The 17,384-nt window shown below is 39.1% G+C and overlaps 1 protein-coding gene across 3 annotated transcripts in view; it reads left to right on the top strand.

The window, feature by feature from the left end:
* The window catches only part of LOC100791474 (chromosome transmission fidelity protein 18 homolog), a 72,303-nt gene that overhangs the window by 26,463 nt on the left and 28,456 nt on the right, over positions 1 to 17,384 (top strand). For 2 of the 3 annotated variants that reach the window (XR_420260.4, XM_006605660.4), the window contains exons 10-11: positions 4,983 to 5,128; positions 5,882 to 5,926. Coding sequence is in view for 2 of the 3 variants with exons in the window: in XM_006605660.4 (XP_006605723.1) it covers positions 4,983 to 5,128; positions 5,882 to 5,926 (191 nt within the window). In the remaining variant the exon portion in view is untranslated. The remainder of the gene's footprint in view (positions 1 to 4,982; positions 5,129 to 5,881; positions 5,927 to 17,384) is intronic. The other variant, XM_003556835.5, reaches the window with a different exon arrangement.

Genomic DNA, 17,384 nt, shown 5'->3' with positions numbered 1-17,384 from the left:
AATATTTTTAGTTTATTTGAATGCAATCCATTGTTTTTTTCAATTTCAATGACTTTATATATATGTATTTTTTTTTGTCCGCCATGACATCTGCCATTTTCCGCTACGCCATCCGCCATATTTTATGGCGGATTTTTGGCTTTCCGCCACGAACCGCCATCTGCCATTAACAACATTGGTAGTGTTTTTGTCTAGATGTGTGATGTGAGGATAAATCTGGCGCATGTTTATTTTGCTCAGGGAAATTTTACTTTGGCTGTGAAAATATATCAAAATTGCTTGCAGAATTTTTATTATAACACATACTCTCAAATACTTCAATCTTTAGCTTGTACACATTATGAAGCTGAACAGTGACAAGGCTGGACAAAAACTCTACTAATAGCCATCCATTTGGCATCCTCAAACTATAATTTAAGGTTTGATGCAGGGGTTGCAATGCAAAAGTTTTCAGCATCAACACTACAAAAGGCAAAGAGGTTGCAGGTGAGAGCAATTGTTGCTGAGCTGCAAAATCTTGTTCGTGTATTTAGTCAGTTGTCTGCTGCTTCCTACCTACATATTCATGGGTTTGATGGAAACAAAATTAACACATGTTGGATACTGCAACCACTTACTTTTCGCTGCTGAAGTTCTTCGGGAAGCAATTGAGCGTGAAGAGCAGGAAGTACCACAGAGACAAGAACTTGCTCGTCAGGTTGCATTGGTGGAAGAAGCCCAGCGAAAGGATGAAGAGCAAAGAAAATTTCAGATGGAAAGGAGAAAACTTGAGGATGTGTGTGATTTTAGTTTTCAAATTCCAACCATGAGGACAAGGTTGATTTTTAGGAGGGGTGTATTGTTAGGATATAAGAAGGGAAAATTAGTTAACATAGTAAAACTATTAATAAGTTAGTTACTACATTTAGTATCTTGATTAGTTAGTTAGATAAAGGGGTTTATTAGAGATATAAATAGGGAAAAAAGGATAGGAGAGAGGGAGATCTTATCATTTGTAGATTGAGCATTAGTTAATTGTGAAAAGGAAAATCCTTTGAGAAGGGAAAACCCTTGGAGGAGAGTTTTCTGTCCTATTTTCTATTTTTTTTACTACTAGTCAATAAAATCCTTTCTTTTCTTTCTCATCTCAATTCTTTGTTCCTGTTCCTAACAGTTTCCCTATAACCTTCAACCCAATAGTAGCAACTGATGTCTTATCTTGCTATTTGAGAAACTTTGATGGCAAACTTTTGTTGGAAATCAATACCTAAATTTCAAGAGAATCATGGCATCATGTTAATTGGAAGGATTATTGTCAACTATTTTATTTTTGTTTCATTCCTAGTGAATTTTGGGAATATTTTTTGTTATTTTTTTTTTGTTTTCTTCTTTTTATATAATGAATCTTTGCACTTATGAAATAATAGAGATGAAACTATTTTCTTCATGCTCATACTTTCTATTCTTCTCAAGCCTTTGCAACTTGATTTCAAGTCTACATGTTCTAGTTTTTCCGTAACCACCACCCACCTCATGTTGCCAACTAGTGCCAACTGTAGGTGGCCAAGCCCAATGCTCATCATCCTACCTACAACATTGCTCGATTGTTGCTTCTAACAACTTGTTTCTGGCTTTGGCTTAGGAGATGCTTACGTCCAGCAACTGCCATCAGCCAAACCTCACCCTATTCAAATTTATTCGTTCCATTATTAGGAAAGTTAAACTGTTTCTTGCCTTTGTCTGGAAAAAAAAATGAAAGAATGCATTGATGATTGGTTCTTAATCCATTTACTTTTAGATGCGGTTTTGAATATAGCTTTTGTTAGAAAGGAATTTATTGTGCTGTGTTATTACCACACACAATACCTTTATTTATAATAAGAATTGATACATCATAAGGGAAACCTAATAATGAAGATTAAATAAGGAAATCCCTAATTTTAGCTATACAATTAAAGCATATCAATCATATCCTAATTGTATATTTCACACTACCCTCAAGCTAGAGCATTGTCACATAATAGTTTGGTATGTTGAACGTCTCCAAATTTTATCTGTTGGAGAAGTTGCCTAAGTGATGTGATCTTAGATGCAGCTGCTGCCATGACACAATACTCAACTTCGGAACTAGATCTAGCAACGGATTTTTGCTTCTTGAACTTTTGCCAAAGCCAAGTGGAATCTGCCTCTCATCTTTTCTTTTCTTGCAATAAGATTATGCCACTGTGGTGGGAATTTACCTCTTGGGTCAACGAAGCTAGAGTCATGCATTGTAGGCCTGTGGATCACTTCACTCAGCACCTCTCTTTGGCTGCTTCGCAAGCTATTAATAGAAAGTGGAAGGTTTGGTGGGTAGCAGCCACAGTTTCTATTTGGAACTATAGGAACGCCATGATTTTTAAAAATCATCAGTTTGCCATTTCTAAATTGGTGGATGATGCAATTTATCTTACCTGGTCTTGGTTGAGGGGGTGGGAAAAGGACTTTGCCATTCCGTTTAATCAATGGTCATCTTCTATGTCCTTTGCCTTCTCCTAGTCTGGGAAGGATGGGTGGTTTTTTGTAAGGTCTCTAGTTGGGGAAGCTTGTGTAGTTTTTCTTTATATCCTCAGCCTATGGCTTTCTTTTTGTATCTCTGTAGTACCTCTGGTACTATCCTTATTTAATATCTAATATATGATACTTTTGGCCGTTCAAAAAAAAAAGTTTCCTCCAATAAGGACACAATATCTAGACGTGAAACTCCTGTTTGATGGTCATCCTGCCCAATCAGCATTAGAGTAACAAACCAGGATACTTGAGTACAATCATCAATAAAAATGACAAACCAGCGGGCCCCAGATATTTGGAATGTTGGATGGACCCCAAACATCACTATGTACCAAGGAAAAAGGAATTAAGTTAAAAAATTTCTCGTTTAATTGACTTTTAAATCTATATGTTAAGAATATTGAAGATGAAGATGAAAGTTATATCAACAGAATTCTTCAAGTGTGCAAGATAAATAAAATATGCAAGATAAAGTAATCAAGATAGGGAAGAGAGGAATGTAAACTCAGTTTATCCTGATTCGGCCACTTCCTGTGCCTACGTCCAGTCCTCAAGCAACCCACTTGAGATTTCCACTAACTTTGTAAAAATCATTTTTACAAATTCTGAACACTCGAGGGATCCCTTTCCCTTGTGTTCAAGAAACTCACAATTCAAGAGACAAACAACCTCTTGATCTCAATAAATCTTTAAAGAAAGTACAAATGTTTTTCTCTCTTTTAGATAAGAAGATACAAGATGAAGTTCTTAGAAGAATCCTTAATTGATTTGCAAGTGTTTGGATAATGATTTGTTTTTGAGAGGATAAGACAATAAGGTTTTAAAAAACTCTCTTAAAAACTTTCGTAGATAAGTCACATATTTATAGGCGTTGGTGGTTTTTCAAAAACTTATGAAGGGATGTGACTTTTCAGAGTAACTTTTAAAATTTTCTCATTGGTAATTGATTACAACTCTTTGTTAATCGATTACACAGTTATGTAATGAGGAGTCATGACTTTTCAATTTGAATTTTTGTAATTCCGTTACTGGTAATCGATTACAGATAAGTGGTAATCGATTACCGCTTTCAAATTTTAAACTTCAAACTTTCTGAAAAAGCTTTTAAAATAGTTTTGCTTCTGGTAATCGATTAGAATGCCTGGTAATCGATTACCAGTGAAAAATGCCTTTTTCAGAAAATGTTAAATTATTTTAAAATCAATTTGAAAACTATGTTGTGAGGTCAAATCTTTGCAATCACTAAGAGACTCTTTTAACAAAGATAGACTAAGACTTAGCTTTCTTCTTGATCTTTGTTTTCTTGGTCTTGATTTGGACTTGAAATAAAACTTGTGTTTCTTTTGTCTTGGCATCATCAAAACCTTCATACACATACATTCACAGTACTAAATGAAGGGTGACCTAAACGATAGTGACACAACCATATGTCTTTATTGTGGGAAGGAAGTTACTCTGACAACAAAGACAATGGAAGTTGACTCTTAGTGCTACATGTCCCACGAGCTTCCTTAAGAAGGTAGAGCTCATTTTCCTCCGTAGTAAGTCCAATCATCTTCCCCGTTCCCTGATCCTGAAATTTGCATAGGGTGGGAGAGAATGTCACTAAACATTGTAAATCCGTTGTAAGTTTATGAATAGAAAGCAGTTTGACAGATAATTTGGGCACATGTAAAACATCTTTCACAATTAAATCCAGCAACTGTAATAAATGTGTCATCTGCACTTGCAATTTTTTTATTGCTAGGACAAGGTCTATATGGGATAAATTCAGTAAAGGAATGGTCATGTGATTTGAAGCTCCAGAATCAACAACCCTTGTCCCTTGTGCAATAGATTGTAGAATGCTGAGATCATAGGCTTGGGAAGTACCTGAGAATGCCAAGGAAGAACTACCTGTGTTTGTGGGTTTGACTAAAGTCTCTAGGACTTTCCTCAATTTTTCAATTTCTTCTGTATTGTAATTTGTAAGGGGTCTAGAAGGAGTGCCCGCTGCAGCACCTGACTGAGCTAGGCGGGCTTGTGTTGGTTCTCCTCGTTGGGTACCTTTGGTGGTCCTATTTCAGTTCGGATTTGGAGGCTTACCATGACGTTTCCAGCATTTGTCTTGGGTATGTCTTCACTTCTTACAAAAGGTACACCATAGAGAATCCTTGTTCTCTCCTTTGTCGATCTCCATCTTGGGGGCTACACCTCCAGGTTGACTGTTCTGCCACTGATTTAGTCCAGTCGAGAACTTATAGATTTTGTCCTTCTTGTAACGTTTGAGTAAATCAGCATCTTCTGTGCATTTTGCTTCAAATTGTTCATAATGGTCTAAATCCAGCCAAAGATTCTGCAGAGTCTAGGCATACTCACTAACGGATCAGTCTCGTTGTTTGGTAGTCACGATCTTCATCTTTATTTCATAAATTTGAGCAGCATCACCAACCTTGGAATATTTTTGTTTACAGCTATCCCACACATCCTTGGCGGTCTTCATGAACATGCAAGCATCGCTCACCTCTGGCATCATGGAATTCCACAGCCTCGACATACTGCATATGCTTCATTCCAGGCACCAAAGATATTGTCTGTGGATTTTGGGGCATCTATCACAGTAAGATGATTCAATTTGCCCTTCCCTTTTAGAAAGTTTGGACAAAGTGAGACCATTTGAGGTAGTTTTTTCCATTGAGACGACGGCTGGGTTGAATATTTTGTAGCTCAATAGTGCCGTTATTTTTAGCTTGACCGGGATTATTGGCTGCTGCAGACATTCTCAGTTTTGGTGGGTGAGATTCAAAGGTGTGGAGGGTGTTTTAGGGCAGAAAAAAATTGCTAATATAGGCCGTCAAAGGGAGGAGAAAAAAACAATACAGGTCGCGTAGCGGAAGAAAAAAATGTGTGGTAGTGTAGGCCACGAGTTTACATAGGCTCCCACAGATTTTGGAGCACTGATACCATGTCAGAGGATAATTTTCTGATTCATATAGATAGAAGAACATGTGCTCTTAAATAGAATACAAGGTAATCTAAAAAAGGAAACTCCTAAACTAATGCTCATCATTGTGTCCACGGTCAATTCCTATAATTAAGGGTCAATGATTCATGGTCATAAATACAAAATATGCAGCTAATCAAATCTCCTAATTATGGTATTTAAATCCTATCTATAAAAGGAAATAAAATATATAGTGGGATTCTGACAAGAGGTTTCTTTTTGTTACAACTTGATCCTTTATCCCTAAATACTAATTTTATCTCAAGCTAATATTCCTGCCTTTCCTGTTTGCATCAATCCTTCTGTTATTTGTAGATATGAATTTATATATAATTTGATTTCTTTACAAAAACTTTTGCTCCTTGACAGGGTTCATATATTTGTTCAACCAACGGTTAGTCGTGTGGTAAACAGGTGACCATTAGCTTGAAATAGTTCATACTTCATACATATCTAGAATGGGTTCAAGTTTACTTATGATATCTATGCCTACTTAATTTATTTTCTAATTGTTGACATACTTGATTACTCTTTGGTTCCAATTATTTTTGGGGGCTGGTCTAGAATACCCCATTTTAAAATAAATATCGTTTTAGTGTGTTGCATTTTTTTTTGGAAGGAAAAAATATAGTATTATTAATATATAAACATAACAGTACCAGAAGTACTGAGTATAACAAATACAAGACACTGAAAGTGCCACCTTCCAAAACAATACCCAACAAAAAAAACCCACCACGAAAGGAAATATTACAAGTTAACCAAAGGACTCCGGAAGATTGGTAGACCAATGGTTAAATGGAATATTGAAACCTTTCTCTGTAGCTTTAAGCCAAGACCAAGCATGAAATAAAGCATCATCCATCACTTTGGGAGGTTCAAATGGGGTGCCCTTAAACAGGAGGGAATTCCTGTGCTGCCAAATAGTACTAGTTAGAGCAATCCACCATACACACCATCTACTGTGATTCCTCTGTGCCCCAAAGCCATCACAGAATTGAATAAACTGTCTAGCTGGGTCATCTGAGAAAGCTCCTGTAATCTGGGTCCAACTCATGAATTCCCACCACAGCCCTATAGTCATTCTGCAATGAAAAAAGAGATGGCCAGCCTCCTCCTGGTGATTTCCACAAAGAGGACACATAGTATCCTGTAGAACCACATTTCTCCTGAGCAAATTAACCCTGGTAGGGAGTCTATCCCTAAACAATCTCCAGGAGAACATCTCAGCCCTTGGGGGGATTTTAAGCTTCCTTAGAATCTGGAAATTCCTACTGTGCTGACCAGGGCTATTGGTAGGTAACAAGAGCCTATATGCTGACTTGGTAGAATAAAGCCCAGTAGGGTCAGCTTTAAGGAAATCCTAAATTTTTGGAAAAAAATGACAATAGGACTAAATTATCCCTTTTTCTGGTAGTATACTATATGAAAGAGGAATAGTTATTAAGAACTAGTATAGAGGGAGGACAGAGTTGGAAAAAGGTAACAAATGTTTTCCTGGTATTGTAAAATGATAGAATTTGGAATTGGAACAAAAAGTTCTGCCAATACAACACTTCATAATGTAGGATGTACGATGGATTCATTTGATGGTATAGATATTACTTTAACTTGAATTACATTTGATTTTATTAAGAAAATATGTTTAGTCACATTTTAATTAATCCTTTGCTTTAGCCACTTATCAATTTAACAACTGTTTATGTATGCATTATAATGATTTATAATTATAATGAGATTGACTGTGTGCACATCCAAAATATGAACCTTCTTAGAAATTCGTACTGATATCTCAATCTTCACCAGAAACATCTGCCAGAAGTTTACTATTGTTGTTTTAGATATGGGAGAAGGACGAGAGGATTAAAGAGACTGAATATGTTGAGATTGATACTGAGTTGTTGTGATAGGATGTGTTTAGATTTTCAAAACATAAAGCATTAACCCTTATTCATATTAATACTAGATCGAAATCCTAATTTAACAAGGTCACAAATCATGAAATATAAGAAAACACGGAAATTAATTCCAAGAGATAATAAGGAAATAAAAGGATTCATTGTTAGAGATAATTTATGATACTCTAAATTACTATAAGATACGGGAGGATTATGAGCTCACTATGGTGGAGGATACGAGTAGCATGGGCACGAAAACGAAGAGCTATCGGAACAATAGCTGGTTCCCTCCATCACCTTTATCGACGCAGCCAAACACCCCAGCTCTCCCCGGCGACGGCACTCCTGGGCGTAACTCCGGCACCGATGACAGTGACGGTGGCTTTGACGACACGGACGATGGTTTTCCTAATCACTGGAACAACCTCCGTTCGTCCCAACCTCGCCGTGACCATTAGGTAAAATCCCTTGGTCGTTCTCCTTCGGTCTGGTCCATCAGTGACACGGATGACGTGGACCACTCCAAGGTGGTCAATGGCGGGAGATACCCAAGAGTCTCGTGTGGTGTGGATTCCGAACCCCACAACGGTCACATTACCCAGAGTGGTAATGCTTTTATTAATAAGGGAGAAAGACAAAACTGGGCTAGCATGAGTATAGCAAAATCACCAGAGAAAAGTAAAGGAGTAGAGGAGGGGCAGACGGCACAGATTTATATGGAGAATAAGGGAAGTTCAGACATAGATACAGAGGGGGACAGGGAGGTGTTTCGGCCTCTTGAGAATGACCACCCACATAGGGCTGACATGCCTACATTGAAGAAATGTGGAGTCAACTTACAATCTGGTCAACACTATGTAAAGGAAGATATAGGGGAAATGGGCCAGAAGTTAAAGGGCCCAATTAAGTCAGCCACAAAGGTATATGTTAGAAGAAAGGAGGTGCTGTTAAGTCATGGAAAGGCCCAATACCTTCAAGGACCAGGTGTGGAATCAGATTCAGTTCCAAAAACAGATTGCATGCCAACAATTCAAGGGGATAAAATAGAAAAGCAGTGTGCTTTAGTAAGAGAAATGGGCCTCAGTTTCGGGAGAGATGATAAGGATATCAAGGAGATTATGCTAGACATGGATAACAGAGACAATATGGTGGCAGCTGAGATGGGAATTAACAAACAGATAATATGATCATTCTTTCTTACAATTCCAGAGGTTTGGGGAGGGGGATTAAATGGACAGCTATCAGAAGGACCATTTCAAAATATAAGGTGGATATTGTTTGTATCCAAGAAACTAAAAAAGAGTGCTTTAATAAAGAAATATGTCAGTCCATATGGGGAGATTCATCTGCATCTTGGGACAATGTACCTTCTGTACAGGCTGCTGGGGGGTTGCTATGTCTATGGAATAATTCTGTTTATGAGGTGGAAAGGAGGGTGAAAGGTAGATACTTTCTAATGCTTGAAGGTAGGTGGACTAATAATAATCAGAGGATGTTCCTAGTGAATGTTTATGCCCCTTGTGACCTTGCTGGGAAGAGAGCTCTTTGGGATGATCTGAAACAGCTTAGAGCTTCTAATTCCCCTGGTGCCTGGTGCTTTTAGGGGGATTTCAACAGTATTAGAAGCCAAGATGAAAGAGTTAGTTCCTCTAATCGAATTGCTGATCCCTTGGGTATCTCAGAATTCAACCAATGGATATCGGAAATGGAGCTTCAGGAGATTAAGTGTGTTGGCAGTAGCTTCACCTGGATTAGGCCTAATGGAAGTGTGAAGAGTAGGCTTGATAGATTCTTGGTTTCAGACCAATGGATGTCTAATTGGCCTGATAGCTGTCAACATGTCCTCCCAAGGGACTTTTCTGATCATTGCCCAACCATCTTGCAAACTAAGATGCTGGATTGGGGCCCTAAGCCTTTTAGGGTAGCTGATTGGTGGATACATCAAAAGGGTTATCAAAGAGTAGTGAGGGAGGCTTGGAGTAGTGCTCAGCAGGGGGGATGGGGGGGAGTTGTGCTCAAAAATAAGTTGAAGTACTTGAAAGAGGTCATAAGGCAGTGGAGTAAAGATTATGGATTCATAAATGATAAGGGGATTCACAAAATCCAGAAGAAGCTCAATGAAGTGGAGGATTTAGCATCTAATAGAAGTCTATCCGAGGATGAGATTAAGGCTAAGAGAGATTTGCAGCAAGAGTTGTGGGAGGTCTCAACTGCTTATGAATCTTTATTAAGGTAGAAATCTAGAGCTAAATGGCTAAAAGAAGGGGACAACAACTCAGCTTATTTCCATAAAGTCATAAATTTCAGAAGACATTATAATGGTCTTCAAGGAATTCTCATTCATGGTGAATGGATTCAGAACCCCAATGATGTTAAGAATGAGGCTGTGAATTTTTTCCTCAACAGATTCACTGAGCAGCAGCTTTTTAGACCCACCCTTGATGGAGTACAATTCTCTTCAATAAACCAGGAGCAGAGGGAGGAATTGATTGCTCCTTTCTTGGATTTAGAGATCAAAGAAGCAGTGTGGAGCTGTGATGGGGACAAATGTGCTGGACCTAATGGATTCAACTTCAAATTCATTAAAGAATTTTGGGGAATGCTGAAAACTGACTTGAGAAGATTTGTAGATGAATTTCATGTGCATGGCAGCTTCCCTAGAGGCAGTAATGCTTCCTTTTTGGCTCTAATTCCCAAAATTAAACATCCTCAGGCATTTGATGATTATAGACCAATCTCCCTGATTGGGTGTATGTACAAGGTGATAGCTAAGTTATTAGCAAATAGATTGAGACATGTGATATCTGGCCTTATTGATGAGAGACAGACAACCTTCATCAAAGACAAACACATCCTTCATGGCATACTAATTCTCAATGAGGTGATTGAGGAAGCTTGTAGAAGCAAAAGGCCAGTTATGGTCTTCAAGGTGGATTTTGAAAAGGCCTATGATTCAGTCTCATGGGCTTTTTTGGATTATATGCTGCAAAGAATGGGCTTTTGTCCCAAATGGAGACAATGGATTTTTGCCTCTCTCAATTCAGCAACCATTTCAATTCTTGTGAATGGCAGTCCTACAAAGGAATTTGCTCCTACTAGAGGCTTGAGGCAAGGGGACCCTTTAGCTCCCTTACTCTTCAACATAGTTGGAGAAGGCATCACAGGATTGATGAGGGAAGCAGTTCAGAAGAATTTATATAGAAGTTACATGGTTGGAAAGAAAAAGGAACCCACTAATATTTTGCAGTATGCAGATGACACAGTATTTGTGGGAGAGGCTGATTGGGAGAATGTTTTATTTTGAAGGCTATGCTCAGAGGATTTGAATTGGCCTCAGGTCTGAAGATTAATTATGGAAAAAGCCAGTTTGGGATTATAGGAGGTAGGGTCAATTGGGTAAGTCAGGCTGCCCAAACCCTGAATTGTAGGCAACTGGAAACCCCCTTCTGCTATTTGGGTATTCCTGTTGGGGCTAAACCCTCAAGCAGGTTGGTGTGAGAGCCTCTGATCAGTAAATGTGAATCCAAATTATCCAAGTGGGCACAGAAGAATATCTCCATGGCAGGGAAGGTGACTCTAATCAATTCGGTCCTCAATGCTTTACCAATATATCTGCTTTCCTTCTTCAAGATTTCCTAAAAGGTAGCTCATAGATTGGTAGCATTGCAAAGAAACTTTTTGTGGGGGGGAGACAAGGACTACAAGAAAATTCCCTGGGTAAAATGGGAGGTTATTTGCCTACCTAAGGAGGAAGGTTGTTTGGGGATTAAAGAAATATCTAAATTCAATGAAGCTTTGCTGGGCAAATGGATATGGGCCTTAGCTTCTGACCAGCAGCAGTTATGGACTAGAATCATTAACTCCAAATATGGAGGTTGGGAAGAGTTTCAGTCGGGCAGAGATAAAAGGGGATGCTCACACTGGTGGAGGGACCTGAGGAAGATTTATCATCACTCTGATCAAAACATCTTTCAACAAAACATGGCTTGGAAGGTTGGTGGGGGTGACAGAATTCATTTCTGGACAGACAAATGGTTAGGGGAAGACTGCACTCTACAACAGAAGTACAATTCACTTTTTATGATCAGTAGACAGCAACACAGCACCATTTCAAAGATGGGGACCTTCTCTGAAGATAGATGGAGATGGGATTTCAAATGGAGGAGGAATTTATTTGACCACGAAAATGATTTGGCAGTGAATTTTATGGAGGATATTACTTCTATCTCTATTCAGAGATATGTGAAGGACAATATGATGTGGAAAGCTGAATCTAGTGGTGTGTATTCCACCAAGTCAGCTTATAGAATAATGCTGAACACCAATGCCTCAGCCTCAAATGTCAGAAATTTCAAATTAATATGGAAGATGAAAATCCCCCCAAGGGCAGCAATCTTCACTTGGAGGCTCCTCAAGGACAGATTACCTACTAAGGGTAATCTATTAAGAAGAAATGTGATTATCCAAGATGCTGGCTGCCCTCTTTGTGGTCAAGTGCAGGAGGAAGTGGGTCACCTAATTTTTAATTGCAAAAGGACAATGCCCCTGTGGTGGGAATCCATGAGATGGATCCAGGCTGTAGGACCTCTTCAAGCTTCCCCAGCAAGCCATTTAGCACAATTTTGTGAAGGATTTGGAGCTAATATAAACCATAGCAGATGGTGTGGGTGGTGGGTGGGTCTAACTAGTACTATATGGCAACATTGGAATACCCTCATCTTTCAAGGAAAACAGTTTGACTCCTCTAAAGTCATGGAAGAGGCTATGTTTTTAGCTTGGTCTTGGCTAAAAGCTAGAGAGAAAGGCTTCAACACTAGCTTCAACACTAGCTTCAACCATTGGTCCTCTAATATAAAGGAGTCCTTTGGTTAACCTATGTGGAGATGTCCTTATTGATGGGTTAGTTTGGGTTTTATTTTGGGAGGCAGCACCAGAGGTGCTTTGTATTTCCTTTTCATTCAGTACCACTTGTACTGTTTTGATTATTTCAATAATATATTATATTTTATGCCTTCCAAAAAAAAAAACTATAAGATACAATGAATATGACATTAAATGTTTTTCATATTTTCCAACACTCCCAAGCTGAAGTCTACTAATCTTTAAGCTTGTTACAAAAAATTATGACATGAACTCCACAAATCTTGGTCAGAAAGGCATCTTAAGGATGCTTCAGGACTGAGGTGTTAGAGAGATGAACATTGTTGGAAAGACAAGACAACTCAGCAAAATGGCTGGATTCATTGTTAGCCTGAAGAGCTGGTTGGAATGTTGCATAACCAAAGAAGAGATTCATTGGTGAGAACTAAAAATTCTTCAAATTCATCAAGAATGTGATTTGGAAGCTTTCATTAGGATGCCAAAAAATTGAAACTGAAACTGAGGCTGGTGTGCATCACAGCCATGGAGGTTTCGTCGCTGGTTGTCTTGTATGAACCATCAGTGAGATAGAAAAAAATCACTACTGGTATGATAGATAAAATTGAAACCGAAACTGAGGCTGGAGTGCATCACAACCATGGAGGATTCGTCAGTGGTTGTCTTGTATGAACCATCAGTGAGAGAGAAAAAATCACTATTGGTATGATTCACAATTGGAGGGTGGTGTGAATCTCAACGAATTCATCACTAATCACCGATGTATGACTCATTGGTGAAAAGAAGTCATCAGAATAATCGTTGATGGAAAGAAAACAGACAAACACTGGATGGTTTCGGATGGAGACAAGACTATAGCATTTGAAACTCAAGACTGCCAGGCTAGTGTCTGAAACTAACTCTTGTACCCTTAATTTGGATGCACTACAAGTAACTAGTGGTTTAATGATACGTATTGTATCAATTTCATGCTGCAAAAGAAAGAAAATAACAGACAGGCACAGATAGAAGATGAGAGCAAGCTCCCCCAAGTCAGAGAACATCTTCTAGACTCCAAATTTCTTTCCAAATCATCCATGAGGTTAACAGAAAGCACTCACCTCAATATAACAGACCCCCACTTGCCCAATCTCTCTCCTCAAACTAACTTAGGACACAATTGCCCTTTTGGGCCTACGAGTGTAATAAAACTTAAAAGGCTTAATCTGTTGGGATGGGTTCCTATGAATACCACCCTCTCTAAAATGTGCCTTGTCCTCAAGGCAGAAACAAGGGAATCTGGTCTTAATGAACTGAGCTGACTCCTAAGTGGCTTCTTCCACTGGCTGAGATTTCTATAGGATGAGCCATTCCTCAGCAACTGGACCTTGCTGTTTGTATTTTCGAGTAGCTAGAATAGCTTCAGGTGTAGGAGGATCAGAATCAGCCACCTCCATTCCTTGGGGTAATGCTGCTGGAGCAGTAACATTCTTCAAAAATCATTTAAGCTGAGAAACATGGATCATAGGATGAATACGGGCTGACTCTTGAAGTTGCAATTTGAAAGCCACTTCCCCAACATGAGATACAACTTGAAAGGCTGAAAATATCGAGGCGACAACTAGGGATTAGCTTGTCGGTGAGGCCTGAGTTTGACATAGACCCAATCCACCCATAACATATGTCACATGTCGGCAATGAGAATCAGCATAGGGCTTCATAGCCTATTGGGTGCGATTCAAATGTTATTTTAAATAACGCAGGGCCTCATGCTTATCCAGCAAAACAGCAGCCACATATTCCAATCGAGTTTCCCCAATCGAATAGTGAAGCACAGAAGGAGGCTTACGACCATAAACAACTTCAAATGGTAAAGATCCTGTGGAGGAATGGGTATAAGTATTTTACCAGAATTCGGCCCATAATAACCAAGAGTACCATTTGGTTGGTTGTTCTGAAACAAAACAACGGAGGAAGGTTTCAAGGCAATGATTGGCCATCCCGTTTGACCATCAGTTTGGGGGTGGTAGGACATACTCATTCGTAGCATTGTACCTTGAAGGCGAAAGAGCTCAACCACAGTTTTTGCAGTAAAAGGGTGCTTCAAAGCCAAGAAATGTGCATACCTAGAGAGACAATCACAACAACCAAGATGACCTTATAACCTTAGGAATGCGGCGGACGAGCGATGAAGTCTAATGGGATGTCCTCCCAAACTACTTCAGGCATAGGGATAGTTTGGAGTAAACCAGTTGGGGACATAGCTTGGTCCTTATATTTCTGATAAATATTGCACCCCCAGATAGCCCATGATATTCTTCTTCATCCCTTTCTGTGAAAAGGTTGCTGCAAGTTTCTTCTAGGTCTTAGTAAATCCCGAATGGACGATTGCTATCATGAAACTCAGTAAGCAAAATGGGAATAAGGACAGAACTGAGAGAAAGCACCAGTCTTCCCTTGAAGAGGAGCAACCCCTCATGAGAAACATAATCTGGCATTGAGGTTGGGTCTTGCTGTAATGCTTCTTTGATGTGGGTTAGGACAGGATCATTGTTCATCTCTTCGCGTAATTTGGAAAAATCTACCCAGTAAGAACTTAACGAGATAGTATTGAGCTCAATGTCTACGGTTTTGCGGGGCAGAGCATCTGTAACTTTGTTTTCAGGCCCCGGTTTATACAGGACTTAGAATTGAAATCCAATCAACTTTAGCAACCAATATTGTTGGTCAATGGTGGCGACTCCTGTTGTAATAGATGGCGAAGACTTTTACGGTCCATATAAACCTTAAAATTGCAACCCAAGAGGTAGTATATCCAATGCTGGACAGACAAGGCAAGAGCCATTATTTCTTTATCGTACACGGATTTGGACAGAGTACCATGAGGCAGAGCTTTACTAACATAAGCAATTGGCTGGTGGTCTTGCATCAAGACTGCTCCTATGCCATGACTAGATGCATCACATTCAATGAAGAATTCTTTAGTAAAACCGGGTAAGGCCAAAACAAGGAACGACGCCAAACAACTTTGAGCACAAGGTGGAAACCGACTTGGTAGGTCTCCAACATTGGCCAGCAGAGATCTGAGTTGGGTAGTGTGTTCTTGTAATGCTTGGTCATGATATTTAAGAACTGGTTTGGTAGCAACAATTTTGGATCAGCAGCATCAAGTCGTGTTGTCATCCTTGTGTGCATACGACTGTGTTCAACTCTCAATGAAAGCACCAATGATACGTATTGTATCAATTTGATGCTGCAAAAGAAAGAAAATAATAGAAAGGCACAGATAGAAGATGAGAGCAAGCTCCCCCAAGTCAGAGAATATCCTCTAGACTCCAAGTTTCTTTCCAAATCATCCATGAAGCTAATAGAAAGCACTCACCCCAATATAATAGACTCCCACTTGCTCAATCTCCTCCTCTAACTAATTAGGACACCATTTCCCTTTTGGGCCTACGTGTGTAATAAAACTTTTTTTTTTTTGTCAGCAAAGATAAATATATATATATATATATATATATATATATCCAAGTACCAGAAGTACAATGATTACATAAAGATCCAGTCAATTGGTTCCATAAATCAGACTAACAACAGTCTCGATGGGAACCAAAATCTGGGAAGTAACAGTATTATAAAGCTACCAAAAACCTATGGCTTCTAGCCTCGGCTAATAAACAAAAGCATCTCTATGATTAGATGACCAGTGATTATAATGAATTACAAAATCTTTCTTGAAATTTCGAAGCCATGTCCACAGTAAGAATATAGCATCCTCCATCAATTTATTGCCATTGAAGGTGTCATTGGAGAAAATGATCTTTTTCCTCAGCTGCCATACAGACCATGTAAAAGCCAACCACCAACACCTCCATCTATTAGCCCGAATTCTGTCAGCCACAACAGTCACATGTTGGGAGAAATGTTGCCTTGGGTTCTGTGGAAAAGCACTAAGAGTATTCACCCAAGACATAGATTCCCACCATGTAGGGAGAATTTTGCTGTAGTGAAGGAATAAGTGTGCTGCATCCTCCTCTATGCTCCTTCTAAATGGGCATCTTGAATCATTAATTTTCACCTGTCACCTTCGCGAATTTACTTTAGTTGGAAGTCTATCTCTAAGTAATCTCCATGCAAAAACTGAAACTTTGATTGGGATCCTTAGCTTCCATAGTTCTTCGAAAACTGCATCGTCATTCCCCTGTGTTAGATCTCCCCTCAACACATCATAGGCTCTTTTTGCTGAATATTGGCTTCTTGGGTCTGGTTTCCAAGCCCAATCATCCCTTCTATTAGGTTGAATTTGGCTGCCTACCACATCATTTAGGAAACTGGCAACCATAGTTAACTCACTGTCAAACAAGTGTCTCTTCCATTTGAAATCCCACTCCCATCCTGTGTCTTTATGAGCTCCCATCTACTGAATGAGCTGATTCTGTTGGCAGGAATTGAGGTATAACCTAGGGTATTTGGCTAGTAATGTTGCCTCACCATCAATCCACCTATCCTCCTAGAACTTAATTCTATCACCACACCCCACCCTCCACACCATTCCATTATGAAAACCATTTTCCTGTTGCGGATGGTGAAGAGCCATTTTTAGATCCCTCCACCATATGGAATCATTAGTATCTCGTGATGCTTCATCTAAGCTCCTCCAACTACCATACTTTGACTCCAATACCCTAGCCCATAATTCTCTATGATTTTGGAATAAACTCCATTTCCATTTGCCAAGCATTGCAAGGTTGAAGCTGTTGATGTCCTTGATTTCCAACCCCCCTTTTTCTTTTGGAAGACAAACTGTCTTCCATTTGACCCAAGCAATCTTGTTTTGGTCAGGTCCACCACCGCAAAGAAAACTGCGCTGTATGCACTCCAACCTTTCCACCACCATTCTAGGAACCATACTTCCATGAAAACGGATAAAAAGTAGGGTCCTTAAGGAAAACTAATAGAGCTTCCTCTCACCCACTGTAATAAAACTTAAAAAGGCTTAGTCTGTTGGGATGGGTTCCTGTCATTTAACCATAACAATGTCCTAACAATTCAATAAAATATTATATCTCAATAATACCAAAATTATACCTAAATCTTAAGCTATTTATGCTTCTACT

The sequence above is a fragment of the Glycine max genome, chromosome 20 (genome assembly GCF_000004515.6).
Source record: "Glycine max cultivar Williams 82 chromosome 20, Glycine_max_v4.0, whole genome shotgun sequence".
In the NCBI taxonomy this organism is placed as follows: domain Eukaryota; kingdom Viridiplantae; phylum Streptophyta; class Magnoliopsida; order Fabales; family Fabaceae; genus Glycine; species Glycine max.
Note: the sequence above shows the minus strand (reverse complement) of the source record. Positions and strands in the feature narration are given on the sequence as shown.